The sequence below is a fragment of the Lipophrys pholis genome (assembly GCF_963383615.2).
Source record: "Lipophrys pholis genome assembly, chromosome: 9".
NCBI classification, from domain to species: Eukaryota; Metazoa; Chordata; class Actinopteri; order Blenniiformes; family Blenniidae; genus Lipophrys; species Lipophrys pholis.
In genome coordinates, this window is record NC_137639.1 from 9,335,642 (window position 1) to 9,362,380 (window position 26,739).

General features: G+C 43.2%; 1 protein-coding gene across 1 annotated transcript; it reads left to right on the forward strand.

Moving 5' to 3' along the window:
• The first annotated feature begins 590 nt into the window (after window positions 1-590).
• emc2 (ER membrane protein complex subunit 2) lies at window positions 591-26,739 on the forward strand. The gene is made up of 11 exons (XM_080471276.1): window positions 591-646; window positions 1,305-1,418; window positions 3,822-3,886; window positions 4,874-4,959; window positions 6,714-6,771; window positions 12,504-12,589; window positions 12,846-12,905; window positions 15,933-16,014; window positions 16,265-16,375; window positions 18,138-18,242; window positions 25,267-26,739. The coding sequence occupies exons 1-11, from the start codon at window positions 607-609 to the stop codon at window positions 25,351-25,353; spliced, it is 894 nt and encodes a 297-aa protein (XP_080327402.1). The 5' UTR covers window positions 591-606; the 3' UTR covers window positions 25,354-26,739.

Here is a 26,739-nt window from a genome sequence, read left to right on the forward strand (position 1 = left end):
AGTATGCATGACAGCCAGCTATGTGCTGTGAGCACCAGTGAATATGACATCATGTCTCTTAAATGTCTTTGTAAGCAACTTTGTGCTGAGTCCACATCAACAAGTGTGTAATGTGGTAGGAGAGGAGTGTGTAAGCAAGCATATGCAGCGAGTGGATGAGATTCACAGAGGCTCCTGGGGGAAATCAGGATAAAATGGGTAGATGTGCTTGGAAAGCACATTTCATATTTTCAGAGGAAACTGTCCTACCCAATACTTAGAGGGGGAATTATAGAAAAATGGAAGTGGAGAATGAGAACGACATCCTCTCTGCGTGTCTGCTGCACCCTGCCAGTCATCGTGCTCTATGTTGCAGACAGCTGAAGTGTAGGTTTACAGGATAATGGAATCACATTTGCTCCGTGTCCAAACCAAGATCTGAAAAAAGTTATTGCCAAATTTTATTCAACTTGATTGTTTGTGGTAAAATTAACGTGAGTTACTTTATAATAATAATAATAATAATAATAATAATAATAATAATAATAATAATAATAATAATAATAATAATAATAATAATAATACGCCAGTGACGTAAGAATGACGTGTGTCGTCACTGGAGGAAAGATGGCGTCCGTGTCAGAAATGTACGATGTCGGTTGGGAAGGTAAGTCAAAGAAAAAGCACTTTTCTTATTGTGTCAGTGCCTCATTCCGTCATACTTTGAATGCGTTCTGAGTTCCCACGCGCGAGAACACGGCAGCGAGTCGCAGTCGATTCGAACATAGCAGTTTAAATGCAGTAGTGTACATTGTGTAGCTAATGCTAGTTAGCACCGTGTGCTAACCCTTCTTCACTCTGCTGTGGAGGAGGTAACACATAGTAAATACCCTCATATTTGTCCTCAGGGGACCTGGTGATAGTATAAAATCCGACGTGTGTGTGTACAATGTGCGACGACTGGATTTGTGAAGACAGCAGCGAGCACCTGTTAGCATGTTAGCATGCTCGTGTAGCGTCATTCTTTAGCAATGTCTGAGGCTAACGCATCATCTGCCTTATCTTCTGATCCGACGCAAGACATCGAGATAACAACGCGACAACTTATACATGTACGTGCTGCATCTTCAGATTGTAGCTTTTTCGTGAATTTGTCACAAAATTAGCCGTGTTTTATTGTTCGCGTGCACGTAAACAAACGCCCAGAATGTGGTCAGACGCCTTGATTTCAGTGGATGTAGAATCATGATAGACATCTTCTATAATACACAGTCCTGCATGTGGTGGTGCAGTTTGTTCTTAGGATTTCCTATTCTTGATCACAGAGATGAGAGACAAGCTGCGGAAATGGAGAGAAGACAACAGCAGGAACAGTGAGCAGATAGTGGAGGTCGGAGAGGAGCTCATTAGTGACCATGGATCTAAGCTCGGAGACGACAGTAAGTGTGTCAAGATTCTATCTATCTATCTATCTATCTATCTATCTATCTATCTATCTATCTACAGTCAATTGTCAATATTATGAACTCACAGCTGCTACTATTATTTTCCGAATAAGATCAAATTTCTCTTGTTACTTGTCCTTATGTGACATTATGTAAGATAAGTGGCTTTTCCGTCTATGTTCACGAATAGAAGCATTTTTGATTTAAGTTTTTTTTTTTTTTCAACCAGAATCCCAAACCGCTGAATTTTCCTCGGTGAAAATAGTCAGACTAATGGTATTGACTGTGGCTTCATCCGTACAGCTGTGAGAGATATGATTGATCTAAGTGGGTCATTTTCTTCTGCGGCATCTTTTTTCTTCTTCTTTTGGATACGCTTTCAAACAGGATCTCAGGTTCCCTGTGATGTGGAAAACGTAGATACACAGCATCACTGCTGAAAGGATAGAAATAGAAATATAGAATAGTTTACATTAAAAGAAGATTTAGGAGAGTTAGGGACAATGCAGCAATGCTGATGTACTTTAAATAACATGTTGATAATATTTGGCGTTTCCAGAAATCTAATGTATTCCAGACATTGTAACATGAATAAAGCACTAAACGGAAGCTCTAATGGTTTTAAAATAATCCCGAGTCGACCCGGTCTGTTGCCTTGCACAGTGCGCAGTGCACTCTGAATTTCACCAGTATTTTATTTTGAGGCAGAAGTGCGTTTTACTGTGTACATATCAGAGGTCACAATTTCCTTTGTAACATAACTGTCCTGCTACATTACCCCATAAAACTCTCCCTTTTCCCCAAGTCATTATGATTCATACGGTCTTTAAAAGAGGCGGATAAACACTTAACATGCCATGTTTTTATTGAAACCAGCTTTTAAACTGGCTGTGAAATGAGATGGCAATTATCAAAACAAGAACTGGAATCATTAAAGTCAAGAAAACATGGGGGAATTTATTTGTTTTGGCTCAACCTGACAGATTTTCTTTGGGGTGGATCCGAATTTTATTATTCTTTTCAATTAAGCGAGGGGGTTCATTTGGCTGAACGAGTCCAGTTTTTCTTGTCATCTGTCGAGCACGCTGCATTTACTCCATTAATTGGCTTCTGTAGCCAGGCTGTTAGTCAGTATGTTATAATGTTACTGTTGACTGAAAGAAAAAAAATTTTTCTAAAACATTTCTTCGTTTTATTGCTAACCACGGAGGAAGCGATGGTTGTGCTCGTTCGTTTGATGGCAATGTCACAAACTGTAACTTTATTTGGTTAAATTTGTATATATATATATCAGGAAAACCAACTTTAACGTGGTGTCCAGTAAATCAAATATTGAAGTATGCAGATAATGGACAAAGTTATTAAATGACCACTTTGACCTTGATTCGAGCAGCCATTGATGATTTTATTGCTGGCGTAAATAGTCAGGGGTAATTCTTTCACAGCAACAAATCACATTTATTCCATCTTGGGTTACTGTTGAAACAATATGGACATTTATTTTTACTCTTAGTGCAAACAAATGCTTTAAGCTGTTAACACAACCGCATTAAGAAGTCACTGCTCGCTTTGGCCCGAGAATTACCGCCTGATACAGTAACATGACTCTTACCAAAGAATAACAAACACCCCAGTGTGACATCTACATGAACAAATCACATTTATGTCACAAGCAATTAACATAACTTTTTTTTATGACTTTAAAGGTAGTTCTGCTTTCAGTAAACCTCCTAAACTCAGCGTATTCTCTGCTTTTCCACTGGTATCTTCAAAAACCATGTTTTTTTTCCATTCTTCGTCCATGAGCACTGTGTGTGGAAGATCTAATAATGAGGGAAACTAATGGTTGGGGTTAGCAAGAGATTTTCAGATAACTTTAGTATGAAAATGGAGAAGTTCATTATAACAACTTTTTTCCTTAGAAAGGGTGCACTTAAGTTTCTTAAATGTAACATGATTACTGAAATTGAATTAGTTTTATTACCAGCTCTGGGCTGGGAAATGAATAGCATGACTGCATATGCATGCACGAGGGTGTTGCACGTTTTTACATTTCAGATAATTAATAACATATTAATGTTGCAGCACTGTAAGGCTTTGAATTAATACATTTTAAGTAAGATCATCTGGAGCGTATGCCTCGAGGAAAATGCTAAATGTGGTGTTATGTGTTAAATGGAATGGAACAGCTTTTTGAATGAACTCTTAAGCCACTGATTCAAACCATGGAAGCTTGTTTATGCGAGTACAAAAACATCAAATGCAGCTGTTGGGGACGGAGTCCCAAGTTTGCACGTCAAGTGTACAGTTCAATATATCATGTTGTCGTGTTACAGCAGACAGTGGAATGGAAAGGGCGTTAACACTGTCCTCTTTGTCTGTGTCTCTTCTGCCCAGTATGGATTATTTATGAGCAGGTGATGATCGCAGCGCTGGACTGCAGTCGGGATGACTTGGCCCTGGTACGTTCTCGCCGCTCTTCCTCACACACCCAAGAGCTTCAAAAGCAATCGCTCACCCTCTCGCAGCCTCTCCTGTGTTTGCGGCACCCACTTTGCCAAATGTGAAATTCAGATTTTCATTTGGCCAAGTGGTATTACCCTCTCAGTACTTTGGAAAAACAATTTACTGAGAGTTGGAATTAGAGGGTGTAGCAAATGAGTGCAGGGGCTTCAAGTGTTAGCTGATTTTGGTCGTCATTTATGGATTTAAAAGTTCTTTTTTTTGTTTTATTTTAAATCCAGAGGATTTATTTGCATTGAGATATTTTGGAGTTTGTGATATTCACAGCTCTGCAAAAGGTCAAAACCTGCATGGGATAGCAAAGGACAGAAGATCGCAGTAACCGAAAAGCCTCATCTCCGATCAGTATGGATATGACGACTCCCCCACCGAAATGAATGACTCATTGAGTACAGAGAAGGCAGAACTCAGTCATTACAATTAGTTGTCTGTTGGCTATCCTTTCGGCGGCGCTGCCAGACTTTAAAAAGAGAAGAAGAAAAAAAAAAAAGCAGAAGGACCAGACGCGAGCTGATGGATCGTACAAACGATCCAGGTCACACTGCAGACTTTTCCATCTCGTTCAGGATAGCACTGAATGTGATTGCAGTCGTTTCTCACCTCCTTCGCGACTGTGATCAAATTTATCGTTGGTGTTGGCGCGGCGGGGGGGGGGGGGGGGTCGACTTAAAAGTGGCTGTGGGAATCCTCACTCTGGTTATTTTGGGAGAGACGTGGCTGCTCGAATGAATAAGTAGACTTAAAATTGTCTATTCGAATGTCTCTTTCCAAACCAATGACATCGTTTTTGGGGAAAATGTAAAAATCCTGACATTTTCAGGTGAATTGTAACAGAAAAAAACCTTGGGTACTTGTGTGAGAGTGTAACATGAAGTTTAAATACCACCACCCATAATTGCTCTCTCCATCTACCCACATCCTTGCAGACCTGTCTACAGGAACTGAGGCGGCAGTTTCCAGATAGCCACAGAGTGAAGCGATTAACAGGCATGAGGCTGGAGGCTTTGGAAAGGTAAGCATCGTGGACCGAAAGCTCCAGAGAGAGAGAAAGAGAAGAAGTTAAGAAGTATTTTTTTTTTTTCTCAAAACACAACCTCACGTTTATGTATAGTACTTTGGGAGGCATGGGGGCGAGAAAGCGTTAGCAGATCATAAGCGGGCCAGTGGTCTGGGTGTGTGTGGGGTACGGTGTGTTTGTGTTGGATCACCCAGCATTCCGTCTGGAGAAGAGGGCAAAGCAGAGAAGAGAGGCTCAGCACTCGGTAGTCCTGTGGCCCTTTACCCTGAGTTAGGGATTCCCGGGAAGGAAGTGGTTGCGTCCTCGTGTTATTGTGGGGGTCCCGCCGTCGTCTCTGGTTTCAAGTCCATTGTTGTTTTCTTATTCTTCTTTTACTCTTTCTGTTTCCCGTCAGTGTTTTCAGGCTTTATCGTCCCGTTCTAGTGCCTGTGTCATGAACATGTCTCGGCCCTGTAAATATTGACTTGTCGCCACAATCAGAGGGTCGAGCTCGAGGAGGAAATATAAACAGAGGGGTATTTTAGTCTGTGCTGAGCTGAAATTAGGGTAATTCAATCTGTTTACTAGTTCGCTCCCATTCCCCTCCCAGATCACCAGTGCTGGTTTATCGGTTATGTCAGAGTTTATATGATAATTGAGAGTGATTGCCTCTGCACAATCAGATTAAATAAACTGCACACTGGGATCTAATTGGCAGCAGACACAGCTACACTTCAATGACATAACTTCAAACAGTAAGCCCCCCCACCCCCCCACCACACACACACACACACACACACACACACACACACACACACACACACACACACACACACACACACACACACACACACACTTGGCTGCTAAATAAATAAAGCAAATCAAAGTGGCTCGTGAGTGGTTGCCTGGTGCCATCTGAAATCTCCCAAAGTGTGGCTGAGTAATAATGTGAATGTGAGGGAAGCATCACTGCTGGAAGTGGGGCTGCTCATTGCTAATGGGAACCAGAGTTGCTTCTGTCTGTTGCACGGCTATGGGCGGGACCATCCTGATCACAGAGCCACGCTTTTGGCTGCGAAAGCGTCAGCGTTGCACATTGCCACTAATAGAAAAAGGAAAAAAAAACAAGTTCAGGAGTTGGCCTTCAGTGCCTGATTCGACATGACAAGTGAAGTGCACAGGCCTGCTTCTGCCAGGTTTCTTTACCGTATGATTTGATATTTACAGCTCATAAATTTCTCCTTTTCACAGAATTGTGTGGGCTCCGTCCAACGGTATGAGGCGCGCCGTTTTGGACGTTGTTGCTTATCAGGTTCATATGTGCGTAGTATGGTGTTACGTGTGGGAAGAGAGACGGACAAACCGACAATTTAGCCACGGATCTGCATCGATGTAATAGCAGCAGTTGTAATTTTGTTTAACAGTGAATCAAAGTGAACACAATCAAATGAAAATTCAATCTTCAAAACGGGGTGCTTTGTTTGTATTGATTTCATGAGTCATTGTGAAGTGAAATAAGCCTCTGCCCTTGTCGGCCGTGTACACAGCAACTTCAACTTAAATGTTTACTTCTTCCTTCAGATCGCTGCAGATTTCTGCACAGTCTCACTGTAATCACAGAAACCTGCCACACTGTGCAGAGAAACTCGATTACCCTGAACTCTGCTTGATTTCCCCACCACCTAATTTCCCCCGACTGCAGACTGGGAATGAAATCTAAAAAAAAAACAAAAACCCAACAGTTTTTCTCTCTCTGCCTGTTTCCAAAGGTACGACGAAGCCAGCAAGCACTACGATGCCATCCTCCAAGACGACCCCACCAACACGGTAAGGCCGGGAAGCGGGGAAAGAAAGGGAAAAGTCCCTCTGCTTCGCGTTCTACTTTGCTGCACTTTGTGGTCTCAGCTTTTTTGGAGGGCTTTAAATCTGTCGAGGCACTTCGGTGTTAGCGGTGAGAGTCAGCTAAGTTAAACTCCTCTTGGCCTTTCTGGCCCCAACCACAGTGCTGATCAGCCTATCACCCACACAACTGAGAAGTGCTTTAAGGGAGGTGGGGTGGGGGCTGGTTGAAGACAGAGGGGGTTGATTCATGGCCTCAGTCAGTGGGAGACATGTTTGGTGGAAGTAAAGTGTAAATAAAGGTCTGGTCTTTGAAGTATGTGATTTATTGGACATCTCAGATCTCCGCCCTGACTGAATGCGGCTAAACTCCAGTCCCACCTTCTCGTTTGCTGCTCGCTGGCCTCAGGTGTAAAGCACGGTGAAACGCACGCTAAGCTCGTAACATTGAGAAGTCCAAAATAATCCCGCGCCCTCTCTTTTCCTTCTTCTCTTTGCAATTAACAGTTCATCACTACAAAATGACTTGCAGAAGCATGTCCCGCCTTCACTCTGCCAATCCCACATCGCCATCCTCAAACATAACGTACCTGCTGTTAATTGTTTCCATCAGGGCGTGTGGCCGCGCAAGAAAATAAATCTTTTAAAGGCTTTTCAAGAGAAATCATGACCCTATTTATTTTGGCTACGCCCCCCCCTCCCGCTGCCCCCACAAAGATGTTCCAACACGCTTCCTGTGCCATGCTGACATATGGATCACTTTAGATGTATTAAACATTTTATTTCCTGAGCTTGCAGCATGCAAAGGACACATCATAGGCATGAGAAAAGTCTCACCATCTTCAGCCTTAAACAAATAGAGAGCCCCCCACTGAAAATAGCTAATAATCCTCACTGCGCCCCTGACGCGCCCCGCTCGCTCTCGTTGTGGCACCTCCTCGTCTTTATCTCGGGCTGTGGGTAACCGCAGCTGTCCCACCGCGCTCTGTCTCGCTCCCACCTTCGCTATGTCAAGAAAATCCCAGTTTGTTTTGTGTTTTTCTTGTTGCTGTTGGAAGTTTGCACGTCGCATTGGCAAGTCAGCGCTTTTGAAAAGCGAACGTAGGACTGTTTTCATAGGCAGGTCTCCTCTGTTATATTTCAGTGCAAAAGAGTGCCTGGGTCGCTGCGTGGGCTGTTTTCTCAAGCAAGCGACGAGATGAATACAAGTTATAACCGAAAAAGGGTCTTGAATTGTTTTAAATGTGTGCTGGACGTTTAGTGGAATATGCTTTAAACATGATTGCAAATATGCATATTTCATTGCTGTTGTTGCCTCACATATAAACCTGTATCTGTGGTACAGTATCCTCTTAACCAGTTGATTTTTCTCAGTAGAAACACACACAAAAAGACTGCAAAGCAGAGCTGAGCCATGAGGTGAACTCAAAGTACAGTATATTACATGGTTTTGATAAGCCATTGTTGCCACTTTGACGTAATTTGTGTTTTGTGTGGAAATCGTTAAAATGGTCATTTCAGAGCAGTTGTGTTTCCTCACCAACTAAATATGCAACTTGAGGCCAACCCTACATCAAGGGTGTCAAACAAATTTTAGTTCAAAGCCACATGCAGCCCAATTTCATCTCGAGTGGGCTGGACCGGTAAAATAGTGCCACGATAACCTTTTATGTGTTGTTGTATATGCGAGTATACGTGACGCGAATGTCTATTTTCACAAGACCAAACAATTACTACCAAAAATGACAACAATCTCAACATAAAGCCAATTTTAATGAAACCTTCTGGTGAAAATACCGTGAAATATCCCCAAACATTCTTCTACAGCTGTTGCATTTCTTTGAGACGAGTTTGATAGCGACGAGGTAGCTGGCTTTCGTGGCAGCATCACTGATATCTCAGCTCTGGTTTCAGTGTTGCATTGTCTCGGCTACTCTTGAGAAATTTGCTTTAAAAAAAAAAAAAAAAAAAAAATTATGATACCCTTTGAAAATCTTCACATTTTGCTTGTTGGTTTCGCGGGCCTGGTTGTTCCTCTTGCGTGACGTTTTGGCCCACAGGCCTTTTGTTTGACACACCCTACCCTACATTGTCCACCAATATAAAGTTTTTTTCAGGGTTAGTGATTATTATTTTAATACATCACATCCTGAGATTGATTTCGCAAAGGTCCACATCTTGTCCACAGGCCCCACATAACCCGCATAATGAACCTTTTAAAATCGACAAGCGTGTAATATTACAATCTCTGTGGTAACTGCTTATTTATCACCATGAGCATAAAATAGTCACTGCAGCTGCAGATTCCACAAAAGACTTGTTGACTGTAGCAGCCTGTATTAAGAGTTTGAGCGCAGCGGCAGGTCTATTAAAAAGTTAAAATGGATTTCTTCAGCTTGCTTTTAAATAAGAATCAAAAATTCTTTATAGTACGACACCATATTTTGATTTCATTTTATTTACGGTGTGGTTGATTTCCTAATCATTTTAATTTGCCGATAAGGACCCAAGGCCACTATAAGCTTATTGAAACAGCAGATATTTTTAAATAAATAAGCTATGTGAGTAATATCCAAAACAACCCTCGTATTTGTCATGCCTAACATGGAAATAAGAATCTGATGGCTGCTGTAACCACTTTGAGGTGATTTTGTCCAAGTGAAGACTCAAGATGAAGCCACATTCACGTCTTTATTCCTTGTAACATTGTCATTTTCATATAGAAAGTGGGCGTTACTACATGTCCTGCAATTGGTGGTAACCTGCAGCAAATTGTTTTGCATGCATCCACTGTTTTGACAAAGGGAGTTGTAATTTTGGTGAATCCCAGGGCACCTCCCCGCTGTGGCACAGATCTTATGGAGATTGCAGCGACATCCTCGGAAAGGGAACGGTCCATTTCCTGGTGTCTGCCCGCAGGGTCCCGCCTCCCTTTGTGAGCAAGAAGCTGTCAGTCAAATCCGCAGACTGGGAACAGAACAAGACAGACAAATGGATCCTCTATCCCTGGGACGTTAACCTTAAACTTTTTTTCCCACAATCCTCATCCTCTGAAGGTGGAGCGAGACCGTGATCGCACCACCCGGGTCACCTGTTTACTGAGCGAGGGCAGCCTCCTCCCCACATGTTCTCCGACATGCTTGAAAGCAGTGGGCAGGGGATGGGCCTGAGAAATGGCGGAAAATTGGCGACCACAAGGAAGACTTGCGCGGCATCCCAGCATGCGAAGCAGAGATTGGAAACTGAGCTGTTGTAATTACAGGCTGTGGAATAGATGTGGTACCCATTAACCAAAATTGTTGAATCAACAAAAATTGCTCAAGGTTTTTTTTGCCATGGGGCTGTCCAAAAAATGTTTCAAACTCTTCGCCCTTCCATTGCTCGCTATGTTCCGATACCTACAGCAATGAGCTGGCAAAATTTCTGTCTGCGTGCATTAATGCAATTTTTCCACTTTTTTCACTTTTACCGAGTATTTTCAATCGTGCCGTGCCCACAATATTTGCATACACACATTAGCCACTTTTGTATTTATTTTGCACTGACCAGACTTAATCTAATATCGAGTTCCACCGCTCTCATTTTACCCCGATTTTTCAGCATCAAAACGGCAGCATTTCTTAAATAAGCCATTGAGGTCACATAGCCGAGTCCTGAGGTAGACCCACAATCAGTTGCAATTACACATTCATTGTCAGACAAGAGTATATTTGTCTGGATTTGATTGATGTGAAATTTAAAGCCACAATTTGGATTTCATCGACCACTTAAATATGAATTTCATTTTATAAGCTAATTTAGTCGGAGTATGTCAAACAGATTGAAATTGCATCGATGCTGTTGTGTGTGCAGGTGTAAACAAACCTTGAACGGGATTTGTTTTCCTTTTTTTTTTTTTTTTTTTAATGTCTGTCTAGACTTGTCTTCGGCTAAAACCCCCCATTTTTTAATGCCAGCTGTAAGAATGTGCTAGGTGTGTCACCCTCGTCGTGATGGTTCTCATTAAAACGGAAGGTTGCGGTAGGTCGAAGCTCGGAGCCAGGGGTGATGTAAATAATCCAGTCCTCACTCCTGAGGTCGCCTCGGAGCGCTAATTAAAAAAGAATCACGACAACACAGGTCGCAGACAGTTTTTTTTCTTCTGGATCATTAGTTAGAGAAAAAGAGGCGAGAGAGGAGTGGTTTGGAATCGCTTCACGTTTAACAAAGTGGTGTGTGACTCTTCGGGGCTACCAACTTCCATATGTTTCTTTGAGCCCCAAGTACTTCTTTATCTGGGAGAGGAAAACATTTTTTTTAAAAAGCTGTCGGGGGTATGGGTGCGGTGAAGACAAGAGAGCACAAGTGCAAAAAGTTACAGTTCTCATTATACTATTTGTTTTATTAATTCTTCTTTCTGTTTCTGCTCTGATGCTTTCTAATAAAACCTATTCAAAACTTGTATCGAGGATAACTAACTTTTTTCACAATGGTGAAGAAGATGGCACCTTTATTCGTTTGTCTGAGAAAGTCTATAAGCTCCTCTATCTGATCGTTGATTTACTAAAACAGCACAGTGAAGACAAACATTGACACTAGGTGGTCTCTACTCACGAGTCTACAAAGCATTTTATTGTGGTTTTTATTTGATATATTATGGTAATCTAATTTTGTTGTGGCGCAGGTAGAAATCCTTTCCACTGCTAATAGAGGTTCCCTTTGTTTTATGAAGATGTTGTCGTCCTCTTTCCTGCATGCCTTCTTCGTCGTCGTCTTCTTTTTTTTTTTCCCCCCATGCTTGCATCTAAAATATGGCTTGTCAGCCAGGGCTGTGGTGTCTCAGCAGGTCTCTGTCCCAGCATGATGGATAAGTGGATTCTTTTTTTGACGGCCGTGTCAGAGGAGGCCCAAATTTACAGCCCCCTAGACATGACTCATACACAACCCTCGATGGCTTTGGTTATGAGCACAGGAGAGGAAGCCCCTCTCAATCAAATGCCAGTCCATAAATTAAATAGGCAATGGCAGGGTAGTGCACTCCTAATGCAGTAGCAGCAGCAGCCTCCTGTTAAGTTTTCACTCACTATCAAAAGGAGAAGGAGGTCGGCTGGGGGCGGGGAAGGGAGTCAAACATTTGGAAAAGTCAGAGTAGCAGAAGTAATACTTTCTAATTCAGATTGATGACAATCTAATCCACCTTAAGGTCAGTTCAACATCAAAACGAAGCGGAAAGCAATTTTCAGCTGATGTAAGAGGAGGCTGGTGTAGCGCTCCATGCGTGCCGTGCCGGCAGGAAGACAGGCGTTGGGGTTTGGAGAAGTGTGCCATTTTCCCCACTTGGTTATGGGATGACTCACCACTTTATCTCAGCCACTGAGCTCACTCTGGATCCCAAACATTGACTCATAATGTGTGTCCATCTCCGGATGGACACAGCCTCAAACTATGTCCAATTATGTCTTGATACGCTTATATTCTCCTCGGTGCCACAATGATAAAATGAGCAAAGCGGACAAAGTTACGTTGATTGTTTAATGTGTCTTTTGTCGTTTCTCTCTGTGCTTACTATAATGCACTAAAGTGCCCATTTCTTTGATAGAAAATGACTTGGTGTCGGAGCGGAACTTTAGGACGGATTGTGGTGCTCTGAAAAGACACTTACACTCCCATTTCGTACACTCATCCTCAGACAAACACTCGAGCAGCTCAGCTCCTAATCCTGTTTGCTCTCTGCTCCGCAGGCAGCGAGGAAGCGCAAGATCTCCATACTGAAGGCTCAGGGGAAGAGTGCCGAAGCCATCCGGGAGCTCAACGAGTACCTGGAGCAGTGAGTGTGTTTCTACACGAGGTGGCGAGGGTCAGACTCCCCCTCCTCTTGTCTCCCCCCTGGCTTTTATTTTAATTAAAAATGGCTCTGCTTTCAGTAGTGCTGGCACAATCTGACCATGATATGCCAACAAACTCTTTCTTTGATAGCTGCAACATTCAGTGCTGTTAGTGTTGTACACAAAGGTCTACTTATATAGCCTTTGGATTGTTGAAGATGGACGGAAGAAAAAGTAATGTCCTTTTGTGTTTTACAGGTTTGTGGGTGACCAAGAAGCGTGGCATGAGTTATCGGAGCTCTACATCAACGAACATGAGTAAATATATCTTTTTGGAATTGGTGTGAATCATTGTGACTGTTGGTCATGCTTTCAGAAATCTTGTGCTAATTATTAAAGGCATAATTGACCAAACTTAACAAGATTACCAAATGATGGAAAGGGCAAATTTCTGTGATACATCGTCGTCTGTTCAGCTCAAACATTTTAGGAGGTGTTAAGGAACTTTTTTGTAACTTGCTTCTTCTTTGCAAGCCAGCATTTTTTTGTGATTAACACTCTGACCCACCATAACGACCTATTTCGACCAAACTCAAGCAAGACATTTCCAGGTGTTGACGGTAAACGGGAGTTTCATCATGGAAAGTCACAAAAATGGGTTCTTTTTATGAGGATTAAGAACTTTTTGGCGTCATTGTTTTTCAAAAGAGCAAACGACATAAAAAAGAGAAAATTCAATCATACTGAGTGGAGTGTTTATGCCGTGTGAAATCAGATAAAAAGTGACTCAGAACGGCAGCTGTATGTTCAGGTTGTATCTGTCGGTTTAACAGGGCTTCACATCACACTGATGGCTTGATCTCCCGAGGGCTGCTGGATGGCCACAATGGAAGGCGTTGGGATGCCAAACTCAGCCAGGAGTCTGAAAGGAGCTCTGTCCATGTTTGTCACATAAGAGCAGTTTAATAGGATTTCAGTCTTAAGCCTCCTCTCCTCCATATGAGAGCAGAAAAGACTCCCTGGCCTCCCACTGATACTTCAGTTGCCAAGGAAAAATGCCAGACGGACAAGAGCAGCGTAGAGGAAAAAATAATTTTGTTTGTGTCACCGTTTATCCGTCCTTAATTGTCTGGAGCTTAGAAGTTAGTGAAGCAGTGTCCGCAGTTAAAACTGTGGTTTTTGTACGTGTGTGTGTGGTGCGCCTGACTCCGCGGTTGCCGCGGTACGGAGGCAGCAGCAGCAGGAATGCGCAGCACGGTGAGAAGGCTACTTATTGGATATTTCATGCTTTTGTCTGGGGAGGCTTTATTGCTGTAGTAGCCAGAGGAAATCCAAGGGTGAGCGGATTATCTCCGAGCTTATCCCAACACTTCTAATATCACACCATTCACTCCCACAGCCCCTTATCTACAGGCGTGTCAATTTCTTTTCTTTGTTTTCTTTATTTGGGGTTACAAACTCCCTGTTTCCCCTCCTCCTCCTCTTCCGGAAAGCCCAGCATTATCGCCACTCTTTTCCAAGAGGGACAGAGCGGCGGGCTGAGAGAAAGAGCGAGAGAACACTTGCTGTGAAATTCCCAGGAGAAGGTGGTGGCACTTTTCTTTCCCCCCCACACCCCCTCCAACTCCACCTCCAGCGAGAGAAAACAGAGGCTGATATAGAAGCAAGCAAGAGAAATAAACTCTCCTCCCCTCGATGCCCAACACCCTGGAAGCTAAAAATAAAAAAAGAAGTGTGTATTTGCCTTGGCGTTGTTACGGTTGCAGCAGGCGGTAGCATTAACACATAAATAAGGTAATTAGTAGCCTTTCTGTGTTGTCATTGTTTAAAACGATCCCTATGCCAGTAAGAGAGGAAATTATTTTGTCTCTTTGCAAGTAACGTGCTGAGCCATTGTCGGCGTCAACTCCTGGCTTCTTACCCAACTTGTGAGCGCATTCAACAAAATTGGACCGGTCATCTGAAATTGCAGGATAAATAGTATTATTTTTTTCCCAAACATACTTCGCTCAGTCTGAATCCATTTTTGTCTCATACACAGTGGGAGCTGTGAGGAAAGTCACTGTTGATGGTTTTGCTCTCCTCCAAAAGAAACAAAAGCGATTCTTAGACTCGCACATGATGGCAACTCCAGCCCGCTCGCGAGTTGCCGTAGAGAGCAGCCCGGCGGCGAGAGGGCTCAGAGTGAAGGGTAGGAGAGGTAAAGTTCTGGCCCCAGTACAAGATTCTGCTTGATGGCTGATGGAGCGGGGCTCTGTTGCAGGCCACGGCCGCTGCACGAGCACATCTGAAAGTCTTTACGGAAAGGAAGTGGTAATTGTAAGCAGCCCCCAACCTTCCAAGCCCTCTGATCCCCCCCACATCTACTCAACCCCTTCCAACTGTTTATTTCTTCTCCCCCCCCCCCCTTCTGTGTCCCACCTTCTCTTCCCTCCTCTGCTGTTAATCTTTCAGCTAGTTACCACGGCCAAGTCTAAGTAGACTGATAAGTTCTTCATGTTGACGCGGACAACATTTGGATCGCATTGCTTCACCACAGAAAAAAAAATCTGCCTCATAGCGTTTCACTCATATTTTAGTTTAGGCAGTTTGTGTCTATTCCCGCTCAGACGAATGTTGACACGAGGAGGTTTTTTTTGGGGGGGCTTCTTATTGATAGGGCTCACACAAATTCTCAGAAACACATTTGAGCTCAGCTACGAAAAGCATTCACCTTTCTTTCTCCTGGTGAGCCTGCTTCTTCTTCAGTTTGTGCATGCTGGTTTTGTTGTACAGATGTTTTATGGCCTTGTGCTCCGTGATATATTGTGTCTGCTCTTGTCTTGGCCTGATCCAGTGAGGGGAAAACTGTGTATTAGAAGTGGAGTGGCAGCAGATTAGTGTGAGGTCAACAGCTCAGCAGTCTGCTGCTGAGAAGTGATCTCATCTGAGTATAGGCACCGTGTGCCAGCTCTTACTGTAGTGCTGACCTCAGGAAGGTAGTTAACTACACATTAAAGGCAGAAAAAACACACAGATGGACAAGATTGATTCTCAGTGTCCCCCAAAGGAGGGAGAATCACCACACTAGATAGGCTTTTACCGCTGCCAGCTGTCTGGACCGAGTACCCTTTACTGTAAGGCTGTAAAAAAACGATGTCATCTGGTGGATCTTTACACACCTCTGCAGTGTACGTTATAAGTCTGTCACTTGGAAACTGACCCATTCCCCGCTGAGCTTCAATTTAGATTTATACCTGTAAATTTATTGGGCATGTATGTTGTGCTTCACACTTGAGCAGGCTAAAAGATGACACATCCACAGCTGTATCAATCGGCTCACTGTTTGCCTTGTCATTTCCACAGCTATGGAAAAGCCGCGTTTTGTCTGGAGGAGCTGATGATGACCAATCCTCACAATCACTTGTACTGTGAGCAGTACGCTGAGGTAGGTAACCGCCTGGTTGTCCGTCATCAAGCACGGGGGCAAACTGCGAAATAAATATTAACTCTCTGTGAACGGTGTCTCTTCGTAACACCTTGAGACACACTTAACGTCATCAGAGAATGTGGACTTACAAAGGAAGGCATGTTTACACGGGTGGGCACGTGTTGCTTATTCAGATGTTGTGCTGTCACTGCTTGTGCTGCCCCTTTAAGCCCAGCTCAATGGCTGTGTTTAATGTCTCCTCACACAGGTGAAGTACACTCAGGGGGGGCTGGAAAACCTGGAGCTGTCCAGAAAATATTTTGCCCAGGCGCTGAGGCTGAACAATCGCAACATGAGGGCCTTGTTCGGCCTGTACATGGTGAGTACTGCTTCACATGCAGAGACGATGAGATAGAATAAGAAGGGGAAGAAACTAAAACAGTCGAAGCCTTTTTTTGTAACCCTGTGGTTTGTCAAGGTTGAGGCTGGCCACAGAGTGTGTCAAGCAAGACTGGACTGTTTTTGTGTGCGTGTGTGTGTAAGTGTGTTTTTTGGGGTGAGGGGCGAAGAAGGGGCTCTCAGACAGGTCAGCTCTCTGCTGACTCAAACGGTGAACTCCAGCATCGGAAAAGTCTGCCCCTCCGGAGCTCTTTATTTTCGTAATAATACCCCTTTGGTGAGACTTTATGTGTATGACTTGAATAAATAAAGTAGTCACGGAGTAAAAGAGAGAATTGAGGGAGAGGGAAAGCGTTGACCCCAAGTATTTTGTCACTGGGAAATGATCTACCAGGTGCTGGTTTGATTGTAGTCCCGCCTGCAAAAAGCCCTTTCATCGACATATTTGTTTAAACAGGATGTTGTCTGCTAGCGCCAGTGCATCATATGTAAGAGAGACCTGACATAAAAACACAAACAAAGCAGCACAAGGAATAAAAAAAAACAAAAAAACCGAGAGGGGAAGCTGGTGTTACACAGAGAGCCTCTGTGTTTTCCTATGCTCTGCGCTGGGATTCCTCAGGCAGTCCAAACACCTCACAGCAGCCTGCACCCACTCACAGCTCGCAGAGGTGCAAGCAGCAAGTACAGGAGGAGTGGGGCAGGGTCAAACCCAAAACATTGGCTCCTGGTAACTCTCAAGCTGGTTTTGAGACAGAACAGGCCACTTTTTGTTGACAAGCCATCCGCTGACACCGGGGTGTTTAATGGATACTTCAGGTGGGCGTTTATTCTTTATCAGTGGCAGATCCGTCTTCAGGGTGCGCTTTGCAGATTATCAGCTCAGCTCGGTGGTCTGAATCCTGACAGGTGCAAGAAGTTCAGTGCGAGGGCAGAAAACTTTCACCATCTCGCACCATGCGAGTCAGCACCACGGCAGACCTGGCAACACTGACCACAGTTGGGCTGCGGGTTGGTTACTGACAACACTTACGCGGGGATTCCCCTCCATAATGGTGCGCGCTGTTATTCGGGGGATAGCCTGTCTGGGTTGACATCATCTGAATTGAGGTTTCTCGTGTGTAAAAAAAAAAAATATAGAAATAAAGAAAATGCTTACTCAAAATTACAGAAGCCAAACCGTTTTCTTAGGGGGGGGAAAAAAAAAAAAAAAAGAACGGTTCCAGGTTGATTGGTGTGTAGTTAAATTTTCAGCACATTGGTAGTAAAGGCTTTGAAGTGCAGGCGGGGTAAGCCCTCTGGGTTTTGCTATGCGGAGATGATGGCAGGAACATGGGAAAGACATGGGATTTGTGGTTCGGAGGGGAGCTGTCGGTGCGGAGACTGTGATTCACATGGCGCTTCTCTCTTTGCATTAGAATAAAAAAATTTTGCCTCAACATACAAGCTTCTTTCATCGCCACGAATCGATGGTGTTTGGAGAAATTAGGCCCCGTTAAGTGACAATTTACATATGATGCACTAAAACGCTCACTTTTTCCTCCCCATAAATGATTTCCCCTGTGTCATCAGGCCAGGGTCTGTTTTTTGTCTTCATTTCTGCCACAATGACTAGCGGAGTGGTGGATGGTAAGAGTGGTTGCACATTCATCTCAATTATGCTTTTATTGCTGTTTCACCAAGTTTTGATATAAGAACACCCCTTTCCCCTGTTCTCTCCTTTTCTATTTTCCCTCCGTCAGTCTGCAAGTCACATCGCTGCCAGTCCCAAAGTTAGTGCCAAGGTGAAGAAGGACAATATGAAGTATGCCGCTTGGGCTGCCACTCAAATAAATCGAGCCTATAAGGTGAGTCTCCAATTGATTTTAATTGGACTTGATGTTCAAGCACCTATCTTTGGTACATTAGTCTTTCCTCCTGATGGCTTTGTCTTCTGCTGAAAAAATATCCTTTCACTTTTTCCCCACATGACTCGTCCAGCAGACACTAGAAACCACCAATCAGACTCCTCTGTCATGTCTTAGCTTTCATGGGACATTTACACACAATAACCAGACATCCTGAAATCCCCTTCATTTGCATAGAATGTGAAAAAGTATTCACCACCAAGTGACCCCCGAATGCACAGCAGTTGCGAAGAACGCCTTTCACACTGTTGTACTAACAACCTGGGTGTCTTTCAGTGTGTCTGGGTACATTTACTGTTAATGTGTTGACTTAAGGCCACAACGTCTGCTAAAACTTTTATCCCACAAGCTGGCTTCACAGATGAGCTTCTCGCTGAGCCACAAGGCGATTCTCAGGGGATGACAAACACGCCAAACTGCAGCGGAGCGTTGTCGTGTTCAGTCTCTTTCAGAGTGGGATGTTGTGACCCTTTGGTGGTTTGAACAAAACTGTCAATTTTCTGCAAATATCATGTCTATTCATACATTTTTGTCCCCTTTCCACCTTCTCCTGGGTGTATTTTACAATTCACAATGTGTCTCATAGGCCAGAGATCTTTAAAAAAAAAAAAAGAATTACGCATTCATGTGTCATTTGTATTTAGCACGAAGTTTACATGCATGTCATTTGAGGTCTTGAAGAAAATTAAGATTTAGAGAAATGTGGATTTGCACAGCGACACATTCACAATATACATCTGGGTGCAGAGTCTGATGTTTGCGGCAGCTTTCCAAACAAATCTTGTTTTCACATTAGTCACATTTAGTGGCCGTTTTAGTCTGACGGATTGTAAGCACAGACCTTAGTCACCTGGAACTCCGCTAATGCGAAGTAATGACAGGACTTTCCATCCAGGTCAACAAGCCACATCCTTCCATGTTCGACGAAGATGCCAATGTCAGCATGACCTTTAGAGTCACAAAACACACGTTGACAGGAAATATGGTAGGGTGAAAAAAATAAATAAAATGTTTGCAGCCATACATTGAATTAGGACAACAAATCCATTCAAAAGCTCTTTCAAGCAGAACTTTTCTCCAAATCAATGGTCCAGTTGTCTCGGTTCTCAGGATTTCCAAAGGCAAAGGCATTGCTTCCTCAGAAAGTTGCAGTTTCAAGTTGAAGTTACGACCAATAATGCAGTTTTTGGGCTCACTATATCTGAGAATATATAAAAAATATTATTCAATTATTCATTCGCAAGACATGAACACATTTTGTACTCAATGCAACAGTCTGGCAGAGACTATACTGTTTTGTATGATTCATTGAAATGTTCCAAAAACCTTTTAAGTGCAGAGAAACAAAATTAAAACACTGTTGTTTATGCTGGGACGTCACCCTAAACTAAACCCTGAATCAGGTGTCCTCAAATACCACCCTTAAGCTTTCAACTACAGCTGTGCATTCACGTATTAGTATCCACACATAAAGACGGAGAAAGGGAAGATGGTGTCAATGAAACACTGTTGTCATGACAACCTAAATGCTGCAAAAGCATTTTTAATAGGGATCCTATGTACCATATGTGTTGCCGTTTCAGACCTCGCCAATTAAACATGTAACGAGTGGTTGAGTGTGTGTGTGACCTGACAAGCGAGAGGGGCTCCCCACTGAGCCCCTTAAGATCTCGTCTCACCACACTCGGCTCCCCTCGCCACGTAGACGCATTTCACACGTCGAGCGCGTAGACGAGCCCGACTGCTGCTGGAAAAAACTGCATGTCAGGAACATCTCTCCGAACGCCCCGGAGCATGTAGCTGAAGTGAAGTATTTGGTCCCTCAGATTGAAGTTGAAATGAAGTGAACTGTCATCACTGAAGTGGTGCACAGCTCATTTTTTCTTTTTCTTTTTAGGTTCACACTTAATACGGTCGCAGATACAGATCTTCAGGATCAGCAGAAAAATGTAGAGGTGACGTGGTCAACAAAATTAGTCAAATCAGATGTTTCCATTGATGTCAAGTCGCTTTGATCAAGTACATTGGCTGACCTTATCTCACTGTCGAAGAAAAGCTTTGAACTCAGCAGGACATAAGATGGATATCCCAAACGGCTAGCTTTCTATATATATCCGAGAGCGAGAAGAGCCGTTGAATAAAAACCTAAAAAACTTTTATATTTGGAAACAATATCGTCGTTTTCCCATGCCCAAATATGTGAAGACAAATACCCGCAGTGCAAGACTTCATCTGAAAGTTGTTACAGAAGTTACACAGTAGCTTAACCAGTTCTGTAGCACATGTTTTCCTTGCTTAGATATTTTCTTTATGGCCAAGAGGGTGTGGGAGAGGTTTTACCCACAGACAGAAAGCACATCTGTGTTTGGTGATGTTGGCTTTAATGAGCCGAATAGATCAGGGTTTGGTCCCAAACACGGTCTCACATCAATCTCTAGCATTATGTCCTTACTATTAAATTGACGGCTTTTAGTTTCCATTTGTTTGAAATCCCAAGAAATTAAGCTTCCGCTAACAGATTTTAATACTTTTCTGTAGAATTTAGTTTATTTCTTATATTAATTTGCCAATAATAAAATCCTTTGGTCGTCGATGTAATATTTGATTTCCGCGAATTAAAATCGGAATGTTTCAGTAAAAAAAAAAGCCATGTTCCAGGTTTGAATATTATTCGTATCCCATATTAGAAGCTGGTGTTGGTACCGAGTGAACAACTTATACATTTCTATTGGATGAAGGTTGAAATTGTTTCATCACGATTCATTTGTCTTTACAAATGTTTGGCACAATTGGAGGAATAAAACGGCAATCAGCTCTAGACACAAGGTAAATGGGCATTATTCAAGTTTCATGGGGTCTTTAGGCTTCTCTTGTCGGCCGCCACACAAGTGTTAGAAAGGTTGATGGTGTGGCTTCGACCTCGTGTTGACGATAATGAGACACTTCACTCAGTCACACCTCCGTCCTGCAGGGAGAATGATGTGAACTCGATCGCTCAATAACCAGCTGTATTTGTTGCCCTGTAATAGTGAGGCCGGACGGGGATCTTACCTCTGCTATAAGTGTGTGCGTGCAGGTATAGTGTGCGTCCACAATTTTTGTTGTTTTTCGCACAGTGAGACAAGTTAAATGACAAGGTGTGAGGTTGCCTCCTTTATTCTGTTTCTCCCACCTCCAGTTCAATGACTTGTGAGGCCTTTAAAGGGGACAGCTGCAGGCTGCTGTGCGACTGCGCTGCCTGATTGATGGCCCCTTTAAAGTGTTGCTCATGTCAGTCGTCCACTTTTATTAGGCTCCGGTACCTGGTGATTGTCATACCTCAGTGTGAGAAAAAGGTGGGCAGGTAAACGCAAGTGGGAGCAGACGTCGGTGAGAGGTCACGACTGACTGGGGGTCCGTTTTATAGATGAGGGGGGGGGGAGAAAAAAAAAGTAATTACCTCGTGGGGTTGGCTGACATGTAAAAGACCTGGAGATGTGTATGAGCTTTAAAGCAGCGCTTCTTGCCCTACTGCCCTAACTCCAAGCAAATTCTCTGATTAGCTCCTCTGTCACGGACCACAGGCTCTCACTGCGTCAGGACTCTATTATCAGATGCTCTAAATAGATGTGGAGCTGTCTGGTCTGCTCCTACTGTTGTAGAGCCGGGCAGGAGTTAATGTGGTGGTCTCACCTCAGGCTGAGGAGATAATTGACTACCGGGCCCGGGGTAATGGCGCATTAAGCAGCAAACCAATGAAATGCACTGATCGTTATAGTCACCCCACCGCACACACACACCCTAAATCTAGAAGAATGACTCACCCTTGGAAATTACATAGCCAATTGTACACCTTAGCCAAGCGCGCTCGCTTAACTGGGAGTTTGGCAAAAGGGGAAGGAAAAAACTTTTGCCATGGAAAGACCGTATGGGCTAGGTTAAGACGACAGTTAGTTCCTGTTTGTTGAGGCTTGCGCAAGACGAAAGGTTGAATGAATAAATGTCTCAGTCATAAAATAAGGGCTTTATGTAGAATATATCAAGGCGTTTCCTTGTGTTTTTCCACAAATGTAATGTCGCCATACGAGGATGGGCAACTTGAAAGTCTTGAAGCGATCCCTCTTACACTTTTGACTCTGGGTAATTTTGACCACCCTAAATAAGATTTGAGGACGTTTCTCGTGGTGGGAAGTACCCCCAAAGAGTAGAGTTTTAGGGCCTTTTTTCGTTGTTGGTTTGTGTCAATATTCACACTTTCAATAAGTATGTCAAACTGGGGTCATGTGACAGTGTGCTGATGACGTACAACTGTAAAAACCTTCAAATTATAGAAATTGAAAATAGCATTGCCATATGGTGATAGTTAGTTGGCACAAGCTAAGAGAGGATGTATGTTCCTTAATTATAAAGAATAAATAATTATCTGAGTAACATCTAATATATTGACCAAAATCTTTCACAAAGAAAATTAAAGATGGAATTAATGCCGTTAAAAAAATCCTTCTTGATTGCTGATTGTGGTTGTTTGTTTACATAATATTTTAGAATCACCACATTTGTGCTTTTTGCGACAGAAGGATAAAGAAAGTACCAAGCAGACGCAGGGAACGAAACATTGATTAAAATCCTTCTGGCGTTTTCCCCTTCACTAACTCTTTCTATAACAGTTATGCATCCAACTATTTTCAGATCTACAAAAAAAAGTCCCTGCGCTTCACAAAGTCCTGGTTCCTATTTCTGTCCAGCTGAACATGCAGCAGCTCTCTTGTCGCTTTCTGTCACAACTTTTGTTTGGGCTCCACCGGTTTCAAAGTTAGTTCTGCTGTTTCATCAGATCTGCGTGCAACAGTTACAGGCTTCACATGTTGATTTTGTCTTCCTCCTGCTCACTGTTGAAAATTGGAATTGTTTACGTCGTTCTACAAGTTGTGGAGAAAGTGACCAGGTTTGCTAACTTATACTAAAGGAGGTCCGCCATGAAGTTTGTGTCCTCATCCGTTGAGGTTCGGTTGCTTGAGTCATACGATTTGCTGTTCCTCAGTTCCCATTCGTACGTATGCGTTAAAGATGTAAAAACATGCTTTCATACTGAAGTCTATTTACAATGCCCTGCATCATAGAGTTGCTGCTGGCTCCACTCTGGACTTTCAAACATGTTTACTCAGTCTTATCATAGTTTCACTTTAGATTTCACTTCAAAGGCCATTGCTGGGGCTGCATGGTGGCCATTTTGGCCTCGTAGAAAAACTCCCTGGTTTAATTCTCAGCTTCTATGTGTGAACTTTACATTGTCTCCTGCGATGCAAGTCATGCCACTAGTGGGTGCTGCGTTTCATACAATCACCCATGTGTGCACGCCGAGAACGGTACACTGTAAACATTCAAACTCCTTTGAACTTGTTATTGTCGATCTACTTATGCATGCGCAGAACTATTTACTCCGTCTACTCCTGTCTACACGTAGACTCAGTGTATCCAAAACATTGCACTCTGGAAACCGTCTTCATAAAGTGGTTTTCACTGACTCCAAAAGGGAGCCAAAAGAAAGTTTGACATTTTTATTTAAAAATGAACCTCGCGACCTTCAAGTGAAAACGTATCGTTTGTGCATTTTCGTTTCAGGGGAAGTTTCACGTTCACATGGAAACGTTTTGAAAGCAGAAACGCTGACAATTATGTAGTTGTCGAATTGGCGTAGTTTGTTTGTTTTTGTAGTGAAACCGCACACATGTGTGCAGAGAACAATACACTCGAAACATTAACATGGTGAGGACACGGACATTCCGATGGACAGACGATGAAGTGGGATTGTTGTTATGATGACAGTCGACTATAAAACTACCAAGTCCCAGGAGAATATGGACTGGGAGTCATGACACTCTGGAGGCTGCCGTTGTCATTCTTGTCATCTACTCGCACGTGTGCAGTTGCGTTTTCATATCCATGCAGTCTGAGCGTTCAGAAAGTTGACTTTTCAGTGGCTCTGAGCAACGTTGTCGTGTCAACAGACACTCAAAACGCAACAGAGGTTTTGCACTTTCACTTGAAAACGTGTAAACGGGACTTCAGACTTCCTCCTGTAGATATGTATATGATTTTAAGTGTTGACAAACAAAAAATTGTGTCTCTGTCAGTCCTGTGATTGACTGGCTGTCTGAACAGGGTGGACATACCCTGGACTCAGGCCCATTATAGCTGGAGGGGTGTTCAGAACCACTGACGTTCGGTTGGAGAAAGTAGGCTTAGAATATAGACTGATGGAGACGACTTGTTGGTAAAAGGTATGTGCAACTATGGTGGAAGAATGAGCCCATGCTGTCTGATGTCCGTTAGACAAGTTCAACACATCCCACTGTATAGTTTACGTCACAAGATTTATTTTTGTCCATTGTCAGTGGAGGTTAATTGGACTGACCTCTGGTTATATTCCTGGTTCCGGGCCCGAGGTTGAGGAAGTCGTTGGTCCCTCTGGTTGTCTTGTCTGTTGCAAAGTTAAATTGGGGAGAAACATTGTGCATTATTCTCGTACATGATCGTGGATCATAATCCGGCAGCACTTCCTGTGAAACCCCGTGGACACGGGTCAGAAATGAACGCGGGGTGTTACGCAGCTCACCTCTCCAGGGTGTGAAACTGGACTATTGCGGGCATCCGGTCTCCGAGCGCTCTCCAAACCAAAATGGCATTCATGAAACAGTTGAAGGAAAAGCCATCTGATTAGAGGTATTATTTTACTTTTCATGACCCATTTATCAACTCCGTCTAATGACCACTGTTGTCTCGCTAATTATTTCTGCTCCGAGCCTTCCAGACCCCAAACGCCAACGTTTCAGCTCGGCCTCTGAAGCGCGTCACGGAGTGAACAAGGTTATCGCCGTCTGTAACGGCATCGGGCTCTCCATTACTCTGGCTGGCAGAGATCTAATGAGCTTTTCTCTCTTCTCTTTCCTCTTCGTGCCCCTCACCTTCCCCCTCCGACATGCAGCTGGCCGGTCGTGGAAACAAGGAGAACAAATGCTCCATGAAGGCGGTGGAGGAGATGCTGGAGTCCATGCAGATCACGATGTCGTAAAAAGGAAAAAAAAAAAAAAAAAAAACACAACCCGTCGTGCACACCTTTCTTCTCACCTGCCGTTCTCTCGGGGAAACATGGCAGCTCGAACAGCCTTGTAATGTGACCAGAGTCTTTTAAAGTTTTTTTTTTAGTTTGTTTGTTCTTGCTGTTTTTTTTGGCCCTTAAAACATTGTTAATTGACTGAATTTGTCACAGTAGATATTTGATACCCTCAAATGTACGGCAAAAATCCATTGACTAAAATGAGTTTAACCCACAGCCGGTACTGTACGATCTCACCTTTACCCTAGTTTTTTTTTTTTTAATGATATAACTTGAGCTAATGCCACACTCACTACTTCCAATATTCAACCCGCGTAACCCGGAGAAAGCAACTGTACAGTAAATGCTATTTATAAGGACATTGTGGGGATTCCACCTGTCTGCACTGATGTCTTCTACTGTCTGTAAATGAACTTTTTCTCATCAAATAAACAAATGTTTTTTTCTTCCCTTTGTGAAACTCTGTCAAACTTTTCATGATTATGAGAAATGTTTAGTTTGTTTATCAAGATTAACTAAACTTGAAATGGAACAAATGTGTTTGTCAGAAAAAAAAAAACCCAACTGAGCAACAGATGTGTAAAAAAAGAGAAGAACATGAAGAACCTCCTCTTTCCCAGCGATTCCAGCTGGAAATTCCCACTTTTCAACTTCCACCAGCAGAATCAGCTTCAGGAGAACACTTAGTGAAAATCTATTTATGAATCTGTGAATGTCCATGACAGATGGGGAAGAGAGGCCTGTCGGAGCTCCGAGGAACGGGCCCGGTCGTCTGCACCGTCACCGCCGTTCATCGGGTTCAGTAATTGTTAAATCCAAATCGATCCAAGCAATCGTCTGAAGTCGTCGCTCACCCACCCGTGCAGGGTCAGCTGTTACTTCGCTCTTCTTTGTTTATTAAGTCATGGCAATTGTGTCATAATTTCACTTTTTGGGGCTGCTGGAAAACCTGAGTGTTGAGTTTATGGTCTTTTTTTGGACAGCTTTGTAAATTGAGAGGTCACCAGCCCAGAGCTGTGAGTGAGTGAAAGCCATTTTCGAAAGTTTTTAATACTGTTTGGCCTTGGTCAGTGGATGGATGTGTCTGCATTTGATTTGTCTCACCAATCTGGCGGAACCAATGAAAGCCAGGGGACATTTGAGCATAAACTGTTTCAAGTTATTTTTACAGGAGAAAAAAAAAAAGGAGGTGGGGGGGTGGTGCAACTGAATGAAGCTGTTTTTTGAAGAGTGGAAGCTGTTTGATTTGAAGCAGCCTTCATGATGTAGCACCCATGTAAATATTGTTGTACTTGCAAACGTCGTTTATTAACTTGTAAAAAGAGGAATAAAGGTTGTCAA

Coding starts and splice junctions, on each gene's coding strand:
- emc2 (XM_080471276.1), top strand. CDS start 607: ATGGCGTCCGTGTCAGAAATGTACGATGTCGGTTGGGAAG. Junction 3,887..4,873: donor GTCGGGATGACTTGGCCCTG/GTACGTTCTCGC, acceptor ACATCCTTGCAG/ACCTGTCTACAGGAACTGAG. Junction 16,015..16,264: donor ACTGTGAGCAGTACGCTGAG/GTAGGTAACCGC, acceptor CTCCTCACACAG/GTGAAGTACACTCAGGGGGG.